Source organism: Lissotriton vulgaris, chromosome 1_1, assembly GCF_964263255.1.
Source record: "Lissotriton vulgaris chromosome 1_1, aLisVul1.2, whole genome shotgun sequence".
In the NCBI taxonomy this organism is placed as follows: Eukaryota; Metazoa; Chordata; class Amphibia; order Caudata; family Salamandridae; genus Lissotriton; species Lissotriton vulgaris.
In genome coordinates this window covers 435,368,722-435,390,220 of record NC_141685.1, presented here as the reverse complement: position 1 = coordinate 435,390,220, position 21,499 = coordinate 435,368,722, and the positions used below count along the sequence as shown (strand labels likewise).

The 21,499-nt window shown below is 38.5% G+C and overlaps 1 protein-coding gene across 2 annotated transcripts in view; it reads left to right on the top strand.

Moving 5' to 3' along the window:
* LOC147747313 (cytochrome P450 2J2-like) overlaps window positions 1-18,145 on the top strand; it is a 350,337-nt gene extending 332,192 nt beyond the window's left edge. For both annotated transcript variants that reach the window (XM_086953095.1, XM_086953104.1), the window contains 2 exons: window positions 14,066-14,204; window positions 17,553-18,145. In XM_086953095.1, coding sequence (XP_086809221.1) covers window positions 14,066-14,204; window positions 17,553-17,734 — 321 coding nt within the window. In that variant the 3' untranslated portion in view covers window positions 17,735-18,145. The remainder of the gene's footprint in view (window positions 1-14,065; window positions 14,205-17,552) is intronic.
* The last annotated feature ends 3,354 nt before the right edge of the window (window positions 18,146-21,499 follow it).

Genomic DNA, 21,499 nt, shown 5'->3' with positions numbered 1-21,499 from the left:
TGTCTGTCCCTTATTTTTGTCTAAAGAATTTGTTGTCAAACATAAAGTTTTAATTAAGACAGGTCTCAATCATTTTGATCCTTTTTGTATGAAAAAAGATATGAGAGGGATCTTGCCTTTAAAAAGTCTCTGCAGGCCTTTGCACCCACCTCGTGACTGATGCAGGTATAGAGACTGCCAACATCCATAGTAATAAGTAGGAAATCTGATTCCCACGGTATACCATCTCTTCGATTGAGAAGATCCTTAGTGTTGTGCATGTGAGATGGCAATGTATTTACCAATGGCCTTAGAAAGAAATCTACATATTTGGATGTATTTTCCAAAAGTGAACCTATCGAGGACACAATTGGCCTTCCAGGGGGGTTGGCAGCATTCTTTTGAATTTTAGGCAATAGTTATAAAATTGGAATCTTAGGATGCTTGCATAGTAAAAACGTATACTTGTCCCATTCTAGTAGCTCTTGTTCTTTCCAACTCAATAGTTTTTTCCAGTATCGTTCATTTACATAGTGACCACGTTCTGTGATACCATTTCATAACAATCTGAGTCATTCAATTGCCTGTACCCTTCATTTGAGTACACTTATTTAGACAAAATGATAACATTTCCCCCTTTGTCTGAGGGTCTAATCACAATACCATTGTCTGTACATTTTTTTATAGCAGCTCTCTTTTATACTTAAGTTGTCTCTCTTCCATTTATACCATGAGATTTTATTTTTCTTCACCAATTTTTTGAGGTTTTCAGTGACTACTACTTCAAATGTATCAATTTAATCAAATGGTACTGTAGGCATAAAGGTTGATTTTTTTTTAAAGCAAATGATCCAGTTCAGTGCCCAGGTTGACTAAATCCATATATTTGTCTCCCACCACTGCTTCTTTAGGATCCAATTCATTGAGCATCTGTAATGCAAAGATATCTGCAATACTCCATTTACCCGTCTTATTGGGTCTCATATTAGGACCACCAGTTAGGAAGTCTTTTTGTTTTTGAGCGTGCCACTTCTGAAGTTTTATTTTTCTGGTAAATTTGAAAAGATCAATCCGGCATTGCAAGTAATCATATATATTATGCATAAATGATGGCAATATAAGTCCATATTTCATTTACTCGTTTTTTTATCTTCCACAATTTTTTAATTGATACAGTACTCTTTAGAAAGACTTAAAGAATTTAGTATACATTTTCTTGCTTGAGACTACAGTTTTGTTTGTCAAAGCCTTGAGAAACTTGTTTTGATGGGGGTAATGTGCTAATGTTTAAAATGTGTTTTATGCAACAACATGTATTATCATAAATCACACTTTCAATGGAAGGCACATTGTAAAGAAATTCAAAATAACATTTTAAAATGTGTTTTGTAGTACACTGGCATAGTAGGATAGGTTGAACTAAACATATATAAAGAAAGAACATAAAGCACTATGTGTACTGTGGTTCCAATGTTTATTTTCACAAACTGGGGAGGGTTCATTGATATATAATTGCATTAAGACTGAGACTCCAAGAATGAGCTTGTAAGTTATTCTAATAAGTGTTCTAAGAGTGCAGCACTGTCATTTTGAAAGCTGTTTAGCAACATTTTAAGAAATATTAAATACTGTGTTTAGTGTTTAACTTTTTAAATTTATTTAGGTTTCAGGGACGTTATAGTTTGTAGGACATTTGACTCATATAAAACCAGAGAAATTCGCCAGTTATAGTTAGTTGAGCTAACTATAACTTGCGCGCCCGCAATGCACTGCTGATGATGTCACATATTACATCACGCATGACATGGTCAGTGACATCACTGATGACATTTCAAATGACATCACTCATGACATCATCCAGGGAGTGTGTGTTTATGTTACGTTTAAATACTTTTCATATATATCTATGCCAAGGTGTATTGAAGAATGAGTGGATTTACAAGTGCCTGAATGGATTATTTAGTAGGTGCTTGACTGACTGTATAAGTGAGTAATTGAACGTGTCTCACTGAATACATGGGTTAGTGACTAAACTGTGTGCAAGTCTGTACTAGTCTTTTAGTTAGTGTGTAAGCGGCTGCATGGGTTGGTGAGTAGCTACATGAGTGTCTACATGGGTTATTGATTTGATGTCTGAGTATCTGTATGGGTGCCTGAATGTCTGTGTGGGGGTGTGACTCTTTAAATAGATGTCTGAGTGGGTGATTCGCTGGTTGTATGGATTCAAAAGTGCATCTGGAAAGGGCTGTATGAGTGAGTTAGTGTGTGAATGGGTGTGTTGGTGAATGAATGAATTTCTCAGTGGAATATGTGTAAATAACTACAAGTTTTAAGGCAGTATATGTCACACCCACCCCCACCCATACCAATGCTTAACCTTACAAAATCAAGCCCCAGGACTCCCGTTACCGCCACTATAGCCATACATAGACCTAATGTCAACAGGTGAACGCTCATCAGCAAAAGCTATTAAAACCTGCAATTTTGCAACTCAAACATACACCATACCATAAGACGGTTTATAAATAGTCACAGTACCACTACATCACCTCAACACCCGCCCTTGCTTAACTTTACGCAATAAAAGAAAGAGCCCAAGCAAACGTAGAAGCGCCACTACAGCCATACAGAGGCTTATTTCAACAGATGTCTCCCGAAAATCTCATCAGCAAAACGTATTAAAACATGCAAATTCGCGGGTAAAACATATACCATGCCATAGACCGCTTTATAAGTGCTCCCAGTGGTACTACATCACCTTAGTAGCTCCAGATGTCCACGTTACTATATTCTGTGTTTCAAACAGCAACATAACTACCTCCCCCACATCCACCCCCGCCCTTGGTTAACCGTACCAAGGGCGGGGGCGCCACTATACCTATACAAAGGCTTAATTTTAACAGGTGTCTGTCGGAACACTTATTGTATGAAAGCTATATTTTTTTATTCTGCAATTTCGTAAAATATGCTCACTGAAAAAAATATCTGATCAAGTACATTCTAATGTTTTGTAAGCTGTATTACAGATGGCGCCGAAGAATCTCCTATTCCTCTTCTGTAACAATAGGACAATCTATTACAATATAACGAATGATACCATTGTTACAGTAAAAAGAAAAGGAAAATAAAGTTATCTATTGAACAGAAGATCCATAACGAAATACTTTCGAGCAGTAATTATTTTCTGAGATTCTTTTCTCCAGGAAGTCGAAAAGTTTGATCTTCGTGGCGACGGGTCATAAACTCCTCTGAGATCATTATGACTGGGAAGATTATAATATAACTATTCACTGTATATGATTAAAAGGGGGGAACAGACTAAAAACCAGAATCTGGTGACGTTGCTTATAAATCTTCACTCTTTGTGCCGACGGGTCATGAACTCCACTGAGATCAGCTTAACTGTTAAAATTATAATATACATATTAGCAGTATATGATCCTTAGAGGAAAACACACTAAAAACTGGAAGGTGGTGAAGTTAATTGTAAATGTTTAGAGTTTGTGCGGACGGGTCACCAACACCTCTGAAGTACAGTGTCAATATTATAATATAGAAAGTCACAATATATAAGCTGAAAGGAGTCAGAAAAGGAGCAATGTTTGTTGTAATCTATATGTTTCTGAAAACAAAGCTGCTGACATTAGAGATAACACTTTTTCTAGATATAAATGTTTAAATATTGACAAATAGCTATAAATTATAACTATCTACTATGCCATAATGAAACAACTTACAACTCCGGGATATGTTTTGTTGATGCAAAACAAGAATCCGATGCTAGAAAAGGGAACCTGCATCACAGATTGGCGACGCAGAAATAACTCGCGAAAACGAAACTAATCGCACAATCGGTTTGGTTTATATAATTTTTTGTTGTTTAGTAGTCTATGGAAGGAAGATGCGGCTCGGCCTATTTAGTGCTCACGTTTTAACTGTTTTACTTGTGCACATGTTGGGAAAAGTTACAAACTGTGAAGCTGTAAAGGTTTCGATTTCCATAGTAAGATGTATAAGGTCCTTATTATCTACATACGTTGGAGATTTTAAAAAGTGTTACCTGGTAAACTGTGTCCTTTGCATTCTCATGATTAAAAATATCTAAATAGAAGACCTAAAAAAAAATATCGTTCACAATAGAAGAAAAAAAAAACGTGCCAATATTTGTCATCACTATGCTGTTAATTTAAAAAAATGCTAGCATTTGTAAAGCGTAAAGCTACACCCGGAAAGGTGTGCCGGCGCTTGGGGCGTTGGGAAGATTAAGCAAGGTGTTACCTACAGTGAGATAGTGGTGGGCTAAGATGCTGATGGACTTTGGAATCAAACTGTGAATGCTGTTGTTCGAAGTCAGGTATTCTAGGTGCTGCGTCATACGTTTACCACACATATGTTAATTACTGCTAATTAAGTTGAAAACATTCTTAAATTATAAGTAGGGTTCCTTGTTTTATGTTTTTACTGATTCTTACAGATAAATACAGACACAAAAGTATTTATTTTCCTCTCTGTATTTATTTTAAAGTGTGGATAAATACGGAAATTGGGATATTTTTTTAGTGATTCTAAATGCTGTCAATGATGAGTACTAGGCCAATAGGTCTGTCGTTCTAAAAGTAAAAGGGTAAAAATAATAAAAGACTTTTAGTAAAGAGCCTTAAAGAACAATATATATGCTCGTATAAGAAATGTGCACATTTTAATATGAAGGTTGTGTATAATTTATCATCTAAGAGTGTTTACAAGAGTGAGAACGGACAGTCTTTCAGCCATGAGTGCATATTTATCAGTAAAATAAATGTGGAAATATGCTAATTTCAGATTCATTTTTTTACAAAACCCGAAATATGTATGGGTAAATACAGATACAATTATTTAAAAAAAAATATGGATAAATACAGATGGAAATTACCAAAAAATAAATACCATAAAATTCTAAGTTATAAAACACTACTGTTAAGTTTCTTTTACTATAAAAAGTATACACGTGTTTTTAAAATTTACTTAAAAAACACTGTAGGTTATAAGGACATTGTAGTTAGATATTGACCTTTAAAAAACCTTAGAAATTCACTGAAAAAACCATAGATTTCAGGGGTGTTATAGTTAGATTCAAATGTGATACTCTGTATTTTTCAGTGAGTGATGAAAGGTTATACTTGTGTATGATGATGTGTATCTGTTTGTCACGTGGATGATGCCATCACTGATGTCATTTGAGATGTCATCAGTGATGTCACTGAGCATGTCATGAATTATGTAATATGTGACCTCATCATAACATTATAACAGACCCACCGGCGGACATAGCATGAACGCCCCAAATGATAGTATGCATACTTTTAGCGATCTTATCCACTCCAGCCCATTTCCCCTAGATATAACTTTCAGGTACCACAAGGTTATTAAAGCCATTAAAGAAAGCTCATCTGGTAAAGCACCAGATGACTTCCCGATCGACATTTATAAGGCAGAGATAGATTTTTGGGCCCCCTTGCTTACGAATGTGTTAAACAAGGCCAATCAACGCAGGTTCATCTCATCTTAGCCTGACGCCATTGTTGTGCCAATCTTTAAAAAAGGCAATAGAAACGACCCCACCTGTTACAGGCCAATTTCACTCCTAGATGCACTGATGAATGTGGCAGGCAGAATAGTCCTAAATAGGATTCAAATCTGTGAGGAGGAAAATCAGGCTATTTCCAACCTGCAGTATGGTTTTAGATCAGGGAAAGGGACTGTCCAACAGTGCTTGAATTTGGCCCTACTCATTTCCAAATACAGCCAGGCCAAGAGCGGAAAACTTTACATCACTTTTGTCGATTTAAGCTCCGCATTCGACTGTGTTGACCACAAGTTATTATGGAAAATACTTTCTGACATGGGTATTGATGGTCAAATTTTAACTTTTATTAAAGAACTATACAAGGATGCAGGAGCTAGGGTGAGGTTTGGCCGCCAGGGGGAGTGTTCAGACAAATTCCCTATTCTGAGGGGGGTTAGACAGGGGTGCATATTAGCACCCCTGTTGTTTACCATGTATGTCAGTTCCATCGGGCAATAGTTAAGAGACTCACAACATGACTACCCCTCTATAAATGGGACACCTGTGCCAATATTATTATACGCCGATGATGCAGCGATAATGTCACGGACTAAACAAGGACTACAGCGGGCCGTGGTCAAATTTACTACCTTTATGAAGGACAGAGGCTTAAAAGTGAACATTGCTAAAACATACACAATGTCCTGTGCCCCAGAGTTAAAGAGGGCGTCTTGCCCAATATTCCTAGATGGCCAAAGAATTGACACAACCAATAGGTTTTGCTATCTAGGCGTAGCCTTAAACAGGAGGGGGGGTTGGCACGCAGCGGTAGCTGCCAGGAAATTAGCTTTTATACGGACCATGGGTGCCCTGAGAAATGTTGCCGTTAAAATAGGCGGGAAACCGGTTAAGGAATTGACACACACTTATAAAGCAAAATGTGTATCTACAGCCACATATGGTGCAGGACTATGGGGGATAGAAAATGCCCAGATGTTACAACGTTGTGAGAACCAGTGTATTTGCCATCTACTGGGCGTGTCTAAATTTACATCAACCTACATGACACACATTGAAGCAGGAATCCTATATATCTGTGACACCATTAGTATTTCCCCCATATTGCTGTGGCAAAAGGTCTGGGTCACCAGGGAAACCACTTTAAATAGAGACCTGATTACTGATTGTCTCGCACTTGACGGGGAAGCCAATATTAGATGGCTATCTTATGTGAGAAATATGCTCACAGAGTTAGGTCACCCTGAGTTCTTTGACAAGCCATCTTGCATGGAGGGGATATCTAGAGCCTCATTGAAAAAGATGGTTTCTGACCATCTAGTTACTGTCAGATGGAATGAGAAAAAGAAAAACACCGTCCTCAGATACCAGGAAATCACTCATTTTGAGGGACTACAACACTATATTACCCTGGGCCTAAGTCCCTATACCTGTATGTTGTTGACCCGCCTTAGATTAGGCACTTTTTTCCGCCTGGTCACCTTCCCTATCTGTAATGATTGGTCATTGGAAAACCTAACTTGTCCCTGTGATGACGTCTCAAATCAATCGAACATACACTGTGTGTTGTTCTGCAAGTTTTATCAGAGACCTAGAAAGGTCTTTTTGTTACCCGTCCTTAAAACACGGGGGATTCGCACATATAGACCATCATACGTGAAACTACAACAGTTAGAAGACAATCACGTTATTTATGCAGTTTCAAGTTTCTTAAAACTTGTCATCAAATTCAGGAACACCATGTAAAGTCATTGTACTATACCCTTGCTGGATAAATTATCAAATATTAATGATTTATTCTTTTATAAGATTTTATGCATTAAAATAGGACGCTTTTTATAATTATTGATCAAGCTTATTCTGAATACTATGGATTGTATTTTGCTCCTTTTTAAATATGTATTTAATGTTATTATATGCTTTTATGATTTTAACCTGAAAATCGAATAAAGCTTGTTTTGAATTTGATTTCACCTCATCACCAGTGGATTGCGGGCGCGAGAGTTACAGTTAGTACAACTGACTATAACGGAGGAACTTCAATGGTTTTGTTTGAGTGAAATGTCCAGCTAACTAAAACACCCCTGAAACCTATGTTTTTTTCAGTGAATATGTATGTATATATATATATATATATATATATATATATATATATATATATATATATATATATATATATATATATATATATATATATATATATATATATATATATATATAGCGCTCAGTCTTTTCTTTCTGATTCAAAAGAAATGCACAGCACTCAAGGAGGTCGTGGTAACAACAAATTATTTATTTGCGGGGGACTTGCACAGTCGCGTTTCAGCGTGCTGCCCTCGTCAGTGTGTGTAACACTTCAACATTTGACATGTTAATAAAGTTTTTCATGAACATAGGCATGAACAAAGGACTCAACCCTCCTAGAGTCACGGTGGGCGCCATCTTGGAATGTATATACAAGACCATTAGGCACGTGCAAAGCACTTATTCTGCCCACCAATGGGCTATTGTCCATGGACAGGGGGGTATTTATATAAAAAAGTTTAAATTTTCAACAATAATAAAGCTGTGGATCAGCTAGTGTCCTCTGTTAATCCATCCCGTCATGATTACTCCACTATAACAAGATACACATGTATTGCACCGAGTCAATAAAAAGTTAATCAAATTCCATCATTCAAAGAATTAATGTATATGGCAGTTCAAATCCATACCTATAATAAATCAATTGATTCAAATTCAAGATTAAAAATTCATCAATCGAATGTTATAGAAAAAACAGAAACATCTTAACTTCAGTGGCAAATTCACATACATGATCATGGCAAACTAATAAGTGTTCTGATCAAAAATTACAGATCACAAATCACAATTTACAGCAGACATCTCGGAGATAGGCTTAAATTCATTGATGGTAAGTTCCGTATTGGTGCATCTGGCTTTCCATACGTTGCAGCCAATACGTTGGCATTCCTATTTGTTCTCAAATTACAGCTTTACTTTCCCAAATGGAACGCCATTTCCTCCCCACTATTAAGACCCCTTGGATACTTGGTAGAGAGATCTATAATATACCTCGACTCCAATCTACGGAGTCGTCTTAAGCGGTCGCCGCCCCAGGCATTTGGTGGGACAATGTCCAAACCAAAATATTGCAGTTTATTTCGGTCCCGACCGTGTACCTTAGCAAAGTGGCGGGCCACCGGATAGGCGGGATCCGCCTTGTCGATGGCCCTGAGATGTTCTAATATCCTCAATTTCTGTTCCTTGATTGTGCTACCAATGTAGCGAAGGCCACAGGGGCAGAGCAAGTAATAGACTGCATATTGGGTGCTGCAGGTGATAAACTTTTTAATGTATATTTTCTTCCCTGTCTCAGATATCATATACGATAGGACCCTTTTACTGCCCGCACAGGCCTTGCAGCGACCACAGGGATAAAACCCTTTCTGTTCTTTAAGGGTGTTGGTCTTCGATATAGGTCTCTCCAGGTGACTAGTGACAAGCATGTCTCCTAGTGACCTTGCTTTGCTGAAGGTTAATAGTGGATAAGCAGGTAGATCTTCCTTCAGCACATTATCCGTTTGCAGGATATGCCAGTTTTTTTTAAGCATAGCTCTGAGGTTGTTGGCCCCTGATGAGTAGGGAGTGATCAGCCTGAATTTCCCTTTGCTTGTGGCTTCAACCTTGTGGGTTTGGCAGTGAATTTTATATATATATATATATATATATATATATATATATATATATATATATATATATATATATATATATATATATATATATATATATATATATATATATATATATATATATATATATATATATATATATATATATATATATATATATATATATATATATATAGTCATATAGTCATATAGGTACTTTATTTTATCAATGACTTTACTTATAACAGCAGTGGGCTTTTATAAGAATGATTTCTTTCTTAATAAATGCCAACCGGTGCTGAAATGTTTTTATCATTATATATATATATATATATATATGAATTCCAACCGGAAGGTTAGTGCGACGCCTTTCGCACCAAACCCAGTGCGCAGACACAGTTGAATAAATCCAAGCCAGACTTACTTCGGATATTCTTCCTTTATTGCATATAAAGTGCAGAGGTGCAACAAACTGCCAAACAGACGCGTTTCGGGTGTGAACGCCCTTGCTCACTGTCAGCGGGTAAACGGTACAACATTCATTTAAATACATCAGTTAATTGCAACAACGCGCCAAAAGTTCCTCATGCAGTTCAGTGCACTCAAAAGAGGACTATAGCAAGGACCCATTCTCAATATACGTTATTAATGGTTCGGCCATTTTGGAATGGTACAAAGTTACGTACAAACATAACATGGCTTAGTTATTCAAAAATTTGAGGTATTAGTGTTAATCTGGAATCATTGGTCATTCTCCATGACAACGGCACATGTAATAAAAGAATAGTCTGATATAAAGTGCAAATATATATATATATATATATATATATATATATATATATATATATATATATATATATATATATATATACATATATTTAATGTATTTTACATTCATATGTATTTATATTAACATTATGGCAATTATATTTATTGCTGTTATATTGCACAATTATAGACTATTGGGATTACCTGTTAAATATGTTATCTATGCCCATTAACTTGCTGCACCGCGTGTGCTGGTTACTGTCACTTTAACACCTTCTGTGCTAGTGACGGAACCACTCCGTCACGAGCCACGGTCGCGCTGTGCTCATGACGGAGTGGTTCCGTCATGCTGTGGCCGCTCCGCCCACGTGGCACTGATTCCCCGCGTGTGCAGGCGAATTAGTGAATGGGTGGAGCCGTGACGGAACCACTCCGTCATAAGCACAGCGAGCCCGTGGCTCGTGACGGATTGGTTCCGTCACAAGCATAGCGGCCCCGCTAGAACCCCCCCAGCCCCCCCCCCCCCAGCGCGGTGGAATTACCGCTGCGGCCAAGGGGTTAAAATCTCACTTTGGCTCTGAAGGCGCGTCATGTGATCAAGGCCGAGTTTGTCCGAAACGCGTCATGGCAGCATTGGTGGCTCACTGGAAATAAACATCTAAAATTGCACCAAATCTGGGTTCGTCTTCCGTTTTTTCCAAACCAAGGAGAAGTGCAAGCGAAGTGTGGCGATATATAGACATATATATAAATCTACAGTTACACAAGTTGGGTTTTGTGCCTAATAAACCTTACTTGGAACATCCACTTACTGGGAGTGTGCGTGACTTCTCTCCATGATTTTAGAGGTTTGTTGTAGGTGTGTATATATATATATATATATAACATGTAAAATGTGTAGGAAATAATGTTGTGTATGGTTGTTTAGACAATTTTATGAATTGTTTCTATCTATAGTAATATTCGAAATTATTTACAACCATTGAAATTGAATTACCCGAAAAATGTAATCTTGTTGAGTATCATATTTCAGTTTTTTCACTGTTACTTTATTCACTCTTTTTTTGCACCTTTAAAGATGGCTGTCATAGATCTCTATGTGTAGTCCCTTCTTCGATTGCTAGCATTTCGTTGTAAATGTCTAGGTCACATGCACCAATAGGATGTATTTAAGTTTACTTTTAACTTCATTAAACTGACATTGAGAAAGGCGTTTTACGCCGAAACGCGTCTGTCAGCACCGGGAAGGGGGGACCGCCTAAATAAAAACTTGCCCAGTATTGACCCACGAGTGGGCCTTTTCTGCTGTTTAATTTCTGCAGCTGTGTAAGAAAATATTGCGGCTCACCACCGCGAGGCAGCACCCGGGACGAGTGGTGCGGTGGCGGTGACCTTCTTGCTTAAAAAAAATATATATGCCCAAAATGAATAAGTTTATTTTAATAAATAAAAAACACCCACATAAAATACAAAATTAATAAAAACATAAATAAAAAGATTTAATAGTTGTGAATCATCATTATTAATCAGATGAAACTATGTTTTGCACGGAGAATATCTTTGCACTATGATGCACTAGCACTTTAATGCACTAAGCACTAATAAGAAAATCCTATAGCACAGTAGCACTTTATAAAGGACAATAAGGCTCTCTTTGCACATCTAATGAGGTTAATGCTCAAATTTTAGACTTCTTTAGGGTGGTTTTATACATTTTAACATTGATGATATCATAAGTACTGTAGTGAATAATGATGGGATTAGATTATAGAGGCATTTAAGCAGTAAGAAATGAGATACTAAGTCTCCCCTAAAGTTTTGCACAAATTTACATTTGTGTATACAGTTACTAATTGGAACAATTTGAATCAAGTGTATAATAGTTAATTATTGCAAAGTATTTATTTATTTGTTTTATTTAAAACAAATGTAAATAATTGACTCTATATTTGAAAAAAGTGATTAGAAGTCTTAGGACACATGTCGGTTAAAAACTCAGAGAAATAATGTAACCACGCAAAAAATGGAGTCTGTCGGTTGCAACAAGCAACAAAGTAACAGAAGGAATGCTTGAACTAATCTCAGCCACTGTCCTTCACTCAGAGCAACATTCCACTTCATTATTCTTAGACCACTATTACTCTCTAGACACAGACCAGCCATATCTAATCAATCTTCTTCCTGCTCTGATAGGAATAGACCAGCCCAAACTGCCATGCTTAGTCTCTTCCAGGTGGCATCAAAAGTAACCACATATCAAGTTTGGCCTTCTTTGGCCTCATCACTGAGCTGTAGCCTGAGTCCAATGGCACAGTGAGCATGAGGTACATGGCAGGTCTCTGTCTAGAGAGGCACAGTGGGCTATTAAAGAAGGACTGGAATGCTGACCGTGCCATTGCCAGTGGATAAGATTAATTCAAGCGTCATTCCATCACTTTGTTTCTTAAGGATCAGAGGCTGCCATGCTTTGTCACTTATCTCTAAAATTAGCATTGAATTCTCAAAAGTGTAGCTCAATGGTAGTTGGGTGTCACTTGACATTCCAATGTTCAGTGATGTTGGTCAATGGCAGTAGCAAATACTGGCTTAAAGACTGATCATGTTACAAGGTCACTGTGACCAACAACTGGTAGCCTTAGGATGCTTTCATACAAGGTAAAGCCCTGGTCAAACCTGCATACAGGAATCAAAAATATGATTGTCAATGCCAGGCTATTTGGTTAATTGACGCAACATCAGTTTTTATTTTTTTTCTAAGTTGATCACTTATTATATTATGCAGGATACACCACTTTTATTATTCTAAAATGCACCCTGAAGTCCTCTCCAACTAGATCTCAGCCCTTTCTGTGTTTGTGTTAGTCAACACATTTGCTTTATATACTACATAGAAATGCAACCCTAAGGAGAGGATCCATTGCTCTTTCTAAATTCATGCTCAGTGAGCAGCAATATGCTCACATCTATATTAAAACCTTGTTGACCAAAATGAAACGGGCAGACTAGAGAGGATTTTCCAAGGGGTGCGTATCCTCATTAAAATATAATTTTTGTGTATTATTGTGGGTGGAGAGTTTACCCAGCTTTAGAGACATTGGCTTGGATGTGGAAAAGATGTTGGATTTGGATAGGGTTTATTGGAAGACTTTGAGATAATATGGTGAATATTTATCCTTCCTATCCTTGGTCAAAGTGTTATATAGTGACTACAGGGCATATACCTTTATACATTTAATATTTTACGAAAATAATTATTTGACAGGAAATCCATCTATCCTCCTTTTAATTTTTGCTTCAGTAATTTAGGGGTAAATGTGACATTCATGATACATGGGGAGGAGGCACTGGTGTAGATTTGTATGTAGCTGTATTCCCAGTGATACGTGCCTGATCATTTACAATCAGGTTGGTAACAAAAGCACTTCTGTATGCAGAGGTAGTACTCCTTGAAGAGATTTGATGTTAGTCATTAAAAAGACTCCAGGTTGCCAGTTTTTTGAATGTGCATTTCGAATCTCTCTGGTACTTCACCACAAAAGTCTGGATTTCTATTGAGCTTTGAGAGAATTAAGATTCTCCCTATTTTGCTCAAAGGAGGATACTAATTTCATAGGAAGTGATATAAAACCTGCCTTTTTCAATTTCCACTCAGGATACTGATAATCGAAGTGCAGTATTCTGTTGTCTAGAGTGGCCATCATAATTGTTCATTTTTGCTATATATTTTTATAAGAGAGTCAAAAGGCTTGGCTACCTGGATTGTTATAAATGGTTGTTGATTTGCAGTGTTTGGTGCTGAAAGGACATGTCCTAGTCATAAAAGTCTTTGCACAGCAAACTGTAATCTTACCACCTGTCCTCAAGCTCTCAAGAATTTGTAACTAGAAGTAGCCAATTGAATAAGCCTTCGGTGTTTATAATGTACACCTTTTTCTTCCTACCACTGTCAAACATTCTCAGAAAAAGAGATCTCCCCCTCTGTCTATATACTGAAGTTCTGCAGTAGAGAAAGTTCATTAGATATTCTCCACCTCTGAAGAAAAATTAAAGCCAGTATATTAACTCATGTATATTCAATCTTCAGGGAACTACTGTGCTGGCAAATATGGCATCGGTTCTGTACGATAAGAATGAGTGGAAAACCCCTGACACCTTTAACCCGGAACATTTCCTGGAAAATGGCGAATTTAAGAAGCGTGACGCTTTTCTGCCTTTCTTGATTGGTAAGATGGAAATTATTAGTTTATGTGGTGAGTGGTAAAACATTGTGTACTATTCTGTGTTTTTCATGCATCTGTGTGTCTCAGGGGGCATCTGGGATGGTGAGAGAGAATGAGGTTATACAATTTTGGTGTGTTGTCTGGAGTGCAAGCGGGGAACGATTTGGAGTGAGAGGGAGGATGAAGCCTGTAAAGGACATAATTGCTTTTTCTGAAACCTAAACAAAAATAAATCTCCTACCTTAGTAGTTCCAGACTATACTGTCTTCTAACTACAGCACATGCCTTCACAATATAATGGCAATACATTATTGTTGCCAAAACATCTATCACGAAGTGTCAAATAATTAATTACAGTGCGATACAAGCGAAGTGAACTGTGTATAAGCAGTCACCAGTAGGACCTAATGTTCCATGTGATAAAATCGTGTCCCAAAACCCCATTTGCAAAAATAACTTTTGCAAAACATAATCTACATTAACCAAATTTTTCTATTTTAATAAATTGCGACCTATTTAAACCTCTTTTTAACTCTTTTGCTGCGAAGCCTTTCCCTGCTAAAAGACTAAGCCCCTTTTTTGCTATTTGGGGTACTTCATGCCTACGCCTTCATAACTTTTCCACATAAGGTATTTACCCAAAATGTGTGTACTTTTTCCAGCAATAATGGGATGCTAAAGGTACCCAGGGGTTTTGTATATATTTTGATGGAGCTGAATAAGAAAGCATATTTTCTTTCTAAAAATGTAATAAACAAAAGGTTTGGTCTACTAGCATCACCATCTATCCAGCTTTCCAGAACAAGTACAGTTGCATGAAAAAACACTTTTATTTACTTCAGTTTTTGCATTTTTTTCTGAAAGGTAGTTAATTTTTCCGAATTCTTGTGATTTCAACCTACTTGGATTTTGTGGTGGAAACAGGTGCAAACCCTCATGGGTGAGCCTGGAAAGCTATACATTTCAAAAATGTAGGCACCATTCTGAATTTAGCAAGGGTTAATATATGTAGATGTCTCATGGATTTCTCAAAGATTGAAATATAAAATTAAGGAAAATTGATAAAGAAAAAACACCTATTTGGGACAACATTTTCATCTGTAACTTTTGTCACAATGGCTGATATACGTCGGACTGACCTTTCTGTTCGTAGTGTTATAAAAGGTCTGTAGATTCTTTAAAAACATGTGATACCCAGCGCCAACTGAGCTGTGCCTAAGAGTGATTTTATATTGTGTACCGACTACATAGCAATTTTATGATGAAATGTAAACAATGAAAAATGAGTATGAAGGACACATATGTATTTCTGCACCATACACAAAATATTGAGTTTAGAAACAGTGAATAATTGTGCAGGGCCTTTTGCAGAGCTCCTTCTTTCTTGTACACTGGCTTACATCTGGAAGGTAAAAATGTAGAGAAATCCAATTAATAATAACAAATGTTCTACTATTGTGCATTCCAACAACTCACGTGATAGAAACAGCACCCCACCTGTGTCGCAGGGCTTAGTGCCAATGACACAAAACACCCCAAAGCGCAACCTGAAAACATCATATTTCACCCAGGAAAGTCAATGTTTTTGTTTTATTACAATTTAGGTAGCTGCTGATTTTGGGCCCTGACTCATCCGCTACCGAGGGAAACCTACTAATCCCAGACATTTCTGAAAACTAAACACCTGGGGGAGTCCAGGGTGGAGTGACTTCTTGGATTATCACAAAGATTTCTTACAGAGAAAAAAATTAAGCTATACGTAGCAATTCTAATATTACCGAGAAAAAAAAACACTGAATTCCACTAGTTATATGTAGATTACATAAGTATACATACACAGCTTTCAGGCACTGCTTATGACATCACATATTATGAAACTAATTATAGCTGAAAACTACGATGATGCAAGTTATATTTGGGTTGTTTACATATAACTTGTGATTTTCAGTGGGTTTTATGGGTTTAAAACTTTTTTGATTATTAGAAGACCTGCATTTATCCCCCTGCAAAGTTTTTTGCTGTGAATTTCAAAGGTTTTTTAATGCAAGTTAAAATCCTACCATGTTACTTACGTATAACTCCACTTTAACCTTAGTTTTTTTCAGTGAATACATATATATACAAACATGTTAGTTAAAAAAAATAGTTTTTAGAACTAATTAACCCTGGGCATAGGACTATGCTATGCTCGCAGAGCGTGCGTAGTTTGTGCTACTATGCGCTACGTGAATTTTCGTAGCACAGTGCAAAAACGCGTAGCATAGCGGGCATTTTTTCTCTTGCTCGCGGTCCTCAACGTCAAGTTAGTGACCGCCAGCGAGCAATATCAATATCCCGGTGAGACTTTTCCCTCGTTCGCGATCAGCAACATCAAGTTGCCGATCTCAAGCGTGGAAAATAAACCTCCCAGCGAGATTCTCAATGCGGGTAGGTCAGGTTTCTCATTGCGAGTGGTCGCGTATACTCTGGACCGCTCGTGATGAGAAACTACCAGTCTGAGTTGAGAAAGCTGCGGCTCGGGTACAAATCAACTCGAGCGGCAGAAAACTATCACTTGCACTGTGTAAGATGCCGTTTGCAATGATTGCACAGTGCGGAAAGCATCCGGCACTGTGCAATCAGTGCGAACAGCATTTTCCCTACCACACTACACCGTTCGCTTAGCTTGCGTAGTGTGAAGTGCACTTCGCGTAGCTACGCATAGCTATGCTTAGCGCTACTACGCAAACTACGCCCAGAGTTAGAACTAATTACAATTAGCCAACATTTTGCTTTTTGTCAAAGAATGCTCTATTAAACTTATATAAGATGTTAAGAGATAACAAAGTTATTGTAAAATATTTTTTTTTGTAAATTGGGTTATCACCTGCTACATCCTAGGCCTGGACTATTTGACACTTCCATGGTAGTGTCCTTCATGAATAATTAGTTGGTGAAATAACACACGTTTCTTGATTACCTGATTGTGTCTCCTCTCCTACTTCATGCAAACCCTCTTCTCCTGAACTGTCCAAAAAGCTAATACATTGGGAGGAGGGTCAAGGCTGGATGGGATTACTGAAATCATGTGATTGTCACTTGGGTCGCTGACATATACCTTTGTGTTATTTTTTCCATTATGACTCTTCAGCTCACAAAGATTTAATGAACATATGCATTTCATAACAGTAATAGGGAATGGGACTGTGAATAATTATATATGAAAATTAACACTATATGGTAAGCAATGCATGTGGTGATCATAGAAGCAGAATTATTGTCGAATATATAAACACAGTTGAATAAAGCTGCCATCTCCCTAGCCACTACTTTTATCTTTCGCTGAGTTGTATTTTGTCTGCTTATTTTTAGGAAACCGTGTCTGTCTTGGAGAACAGTTGGCAAAAATGGAGCTCTTCCTCTACTTCACCACTCTTCTCCAAAGGTTCAGCTTTAAGGCACCCAAGGATGTTCAATTAATTGTTTCTAAATTCACACTTGGACTCACACTATCTCCACTTCCTTACAAGATTTGTGCTATTCCTCGCTACTAAAGGCATTGAAATTAATCTATTCAATCATTTATTTTTAATTTTTTATGATATTGCACCTTGTATCTCAGTGAAGATTTCCGGAGTTCAACTGGATTGTTGTCTTGATAGCAGAGGTATACTCATCAATGTAAAGAGGTTAAAAAGTTTGTGAATTGTCCTATCAGAATATTTATAACCAGAACAATGCAAATAGAAAACAATACATGTTAACTGATTAGCCCATTACATTTTAGCATAATAAAATCCAAATAATACGTATTTAGACCAAATGATGTATATGCTTTTGTAAAAGCTGAGAAAATTGAAAAAAATATATTTTAGAAATATTCTACGTAGTAAATTTTTGATACAAATATCTCTCAATTTTGAAAACATTGCTTCACCCTGCTGATCATAAAATCAATCAAATTACCTTTGAAGTGTTTCTGATAATCTTAATCCTTGCTCGCTTAACTGCGCAATTGTCTGGTACCTCCTCTAACTGGTAAAGAACAGGCATTGTTCTTAAAACAGGGCTATCACTTTAAAAAATGTCAGTAGGTGACTTATAGTGCTGTATTGGTGTATGTGTTTATAAATATTAGCGAGCTAAAAATATAGGGCTTCATTATAATGGCGGTCGGACTTTGGTCCGACCGGCATCGTTTTGGAAATGGGACTGCCCGACTGCCTGTGGGCGGTTCCGCCATATGACATAGGATGCGACCGCCTTCAAGACCGTCGCAATCTGTATGTTTTGTATTGGGCGTGTGCTGTGGGCTGCTGCACACGCTGCAGTACAGAGGATACACTCTGTACATACCCCTGCTCTATGTGGCAGGCACCATGCGGTGCCTACCACATAGTGCAGGGATAAGTAGGGGGCACCATAGGTGCCCCAGAGGGCCCATGTCAGATGGCCAGAGGAGAAGTGGGGCCCGCTACGGGTCCCCAGTGTGCCTTTCTGACTGATTTTTCATGGTAGGTTAACCGCCATGAATTGGCAGGCGGTAAGGGTCATTGTAATCCCTACGGCGGTGCCTGAGCAGGCACCGCCACGGTTGTAAGGATACAAGTTCCTCCGATGGACCGATTGACTCATTGAGTCTGTCGGATCCATGGCGGTCGGTCTTTCTGACCCCCACCGACAGGGTGATGGTTCTGGTCCCACCCGCATCATAATGAGGCCCATGATTTGCACACTAGAAAGGGAATACTGTTGTGAACCAGTACAGTTCACTACCAATACAGACATGCTGCCTCTATTGCCCGTCAGTGTGCTTTACAGATATATGAAATCTGGGCTTCAAAGTAAATATTGTAAACAATGTAATTTAATTAGGTAAGTTATTTTTGTCTATTTTGAAGACATGATACAATATTTCTTACAGCAGTTTCTACTAGTCTTCATTTTTTAAATATCATTACACACATCTTCTTCAGGTATCCATTATAAAACATATTTATATTCATAGTTTTTGAGCAATTGTAATGCTTCCATCTCATATTACCTCTTATCCAGTTTTTAAGTGACACTAAACTGCCTTACCTTACGCTGCATTTTTCTTGATGGACTGGTAGTTCTTGTTTAAAAGTTAGACAATGTTCTCCCACGCTCTCCCACTCAATGCCCTATAATGGCCATCATTTAGTGGTTGCCAGGGGTTGCAGCTGCGACCTCTGGCTTGCCCCTTGTGACATATGGCACTGCCTTTGTAACCCCTGACCTCAGAGGTGGAAAAGCTAATGCTAAGAGCATAAAGTAAACATTGTCCTGTTTACTTTCTTCTGCTCCCACTATGACCTGGGACATTAAACTTTTGGTTTTGTAAAACACAGTGCAATGCACATTCTCTTGAATAAATTAAAAAAATAATGCACATTTCGCTCTTATTTTCTTGGGGTAAATACATGGAAAATTATGTGTTTGAATTAAAACCTCACCTCTGTGGTTAAATGAGAGATATACCTCACATGATTGTGGATTTCCGGCAGAAGGGGGTGAAACTTTTCAGGGTGAGGCACAAGCACACCCCAACCTGTGCTCAACCCTCTGCTGACTTGACCAGAGCAGTCAGATATGACTTAGAGGCAATATGTACAGTATTAATGCAGCACTTCAAACTGTAATAAAGTGAAATTACACAACAAGAAAAACCCTAAACTAATTTAGAAAGATAGAGAAAAATGTAATTGATACAATAGCTACAACAATTTAATCAGTAGAACCAGAGTTTAGGATTTTGAAAAGATTTTGTGACAATAGACCAAAAATCCCAAAGCGCCACTCACGACTATTTGGGCATGCGACATCAGGAGAAAAGCACAAGTTCAGGTGGACCACAATGGGGCAAGAGTTGGATAGAGGGACCAGGTTAGTCCCACTGAAAAGTTACCTTCTCAGTCCAGCCCAAATAGTCCAGTTCGTGGTGGAGGAGCAGAGGAGTGTCGCTCAGGGTTGCCAATGCAAAACAAAGAGCAGGCTGGGTGGTGCAGATGGTTGTTGCTATAGTGGAAATGTAAATGTAAAATGTAATGTAGTGGTACTTGTATAGCGCACAAATCACCATGAGGCATCTCGGCGCTTGTACGAATACCGCTGAGGAACCCTTCCTGGCCTTTCCCTGTGAAGTGCCCACTCCTGGGCACCCCCAAGGTGAAGCCAGGCATCCTAGCATTGTTGGGGCCGTTGTGGAGATTAAGCAAGCTATTGCCCAGAGTTGCAGAGTGGGACCCATGATTAGAATAGGCACCGAGGCGAGAATTATCAGGTCTGGGGAAATTGAGCCCAAGAGCCGCAGAGTCGGGAATTGAACCCTGGTCCCGGGCCAGACCTCTGCATCAGGGTCTGCCGCTCTAACCATTGAGCCACACTTCTCCACAGATTCTGTTGTCATTGCGAGCAGTCGGGCTGGAGGTTCACGGTGGCGTTCACTGCCAGCGATTGATGCTGCAGCGCGAAGAGTCTACCAACAGAATTTCCTGGGTTGTGCAAGTAACAAGGATTCAACACTGATAGGCCCGTTTGCAGTCACAAAGAGCCCTAAAACTTCAGTTAATGGTCCAGGACCTGAGAGGCATCACTTCGGGATCAGGCAGGTGCTCTGGCTGGAACTGGCTGATGTTGCAGATAAATGGGAGCTTGTTATGTCTCTGTGGCATGGCAATAGTCCATCAAGTCAGCAGTTCAGCAGAGTGGGAGTCCTTTCAGCAACACAGTATTCCTTCCTGGCACAGTTTCCACCGATGTGTACTGAAGAGTTGGGGTCTGAGGTCCAACATTTATACCTGGTGCTTCTAGAAGTTTCCACCCCGCAGGACTCGGGCATTCCCTTCCTTCCTGTCGTGGCCCCAGCTTGTCTCCATCTAGGATTTAGTGAGTGTGGGGCACTGTGAGATTGTTTGCTGTAGAGGTAATCCTGGGAACCTTTAACCTATTGGTTATGGAAGGTCAGGAGTCGTACCACCCACAAACTAGTGCCAAGCATAAGTGTTGCACCCCAAGAGACATTCTTCAGAACACAACTGGACCAGTGGAAAAACAGAAGAAGGACTGCACCTGCTTTTTGAAACCTGTGAGGAGACCTAAAGAGCTGGTCCCTTTCCAACTTGTACCCAAGACAAAGAGGTGTACTTCAAGATTAAGTTGGCTAACCTCCTGGGTTAGATGTGTTAGGAGGATCGCAAGATGCTGTAAAAGGGCTTTTCAATGAAGAGCCCAGCTAGCCAGTTCCAACCTAACAGGCCCTAGACCTTGATGGTGGCCTCTGCTGTAGTGAGTCTTGT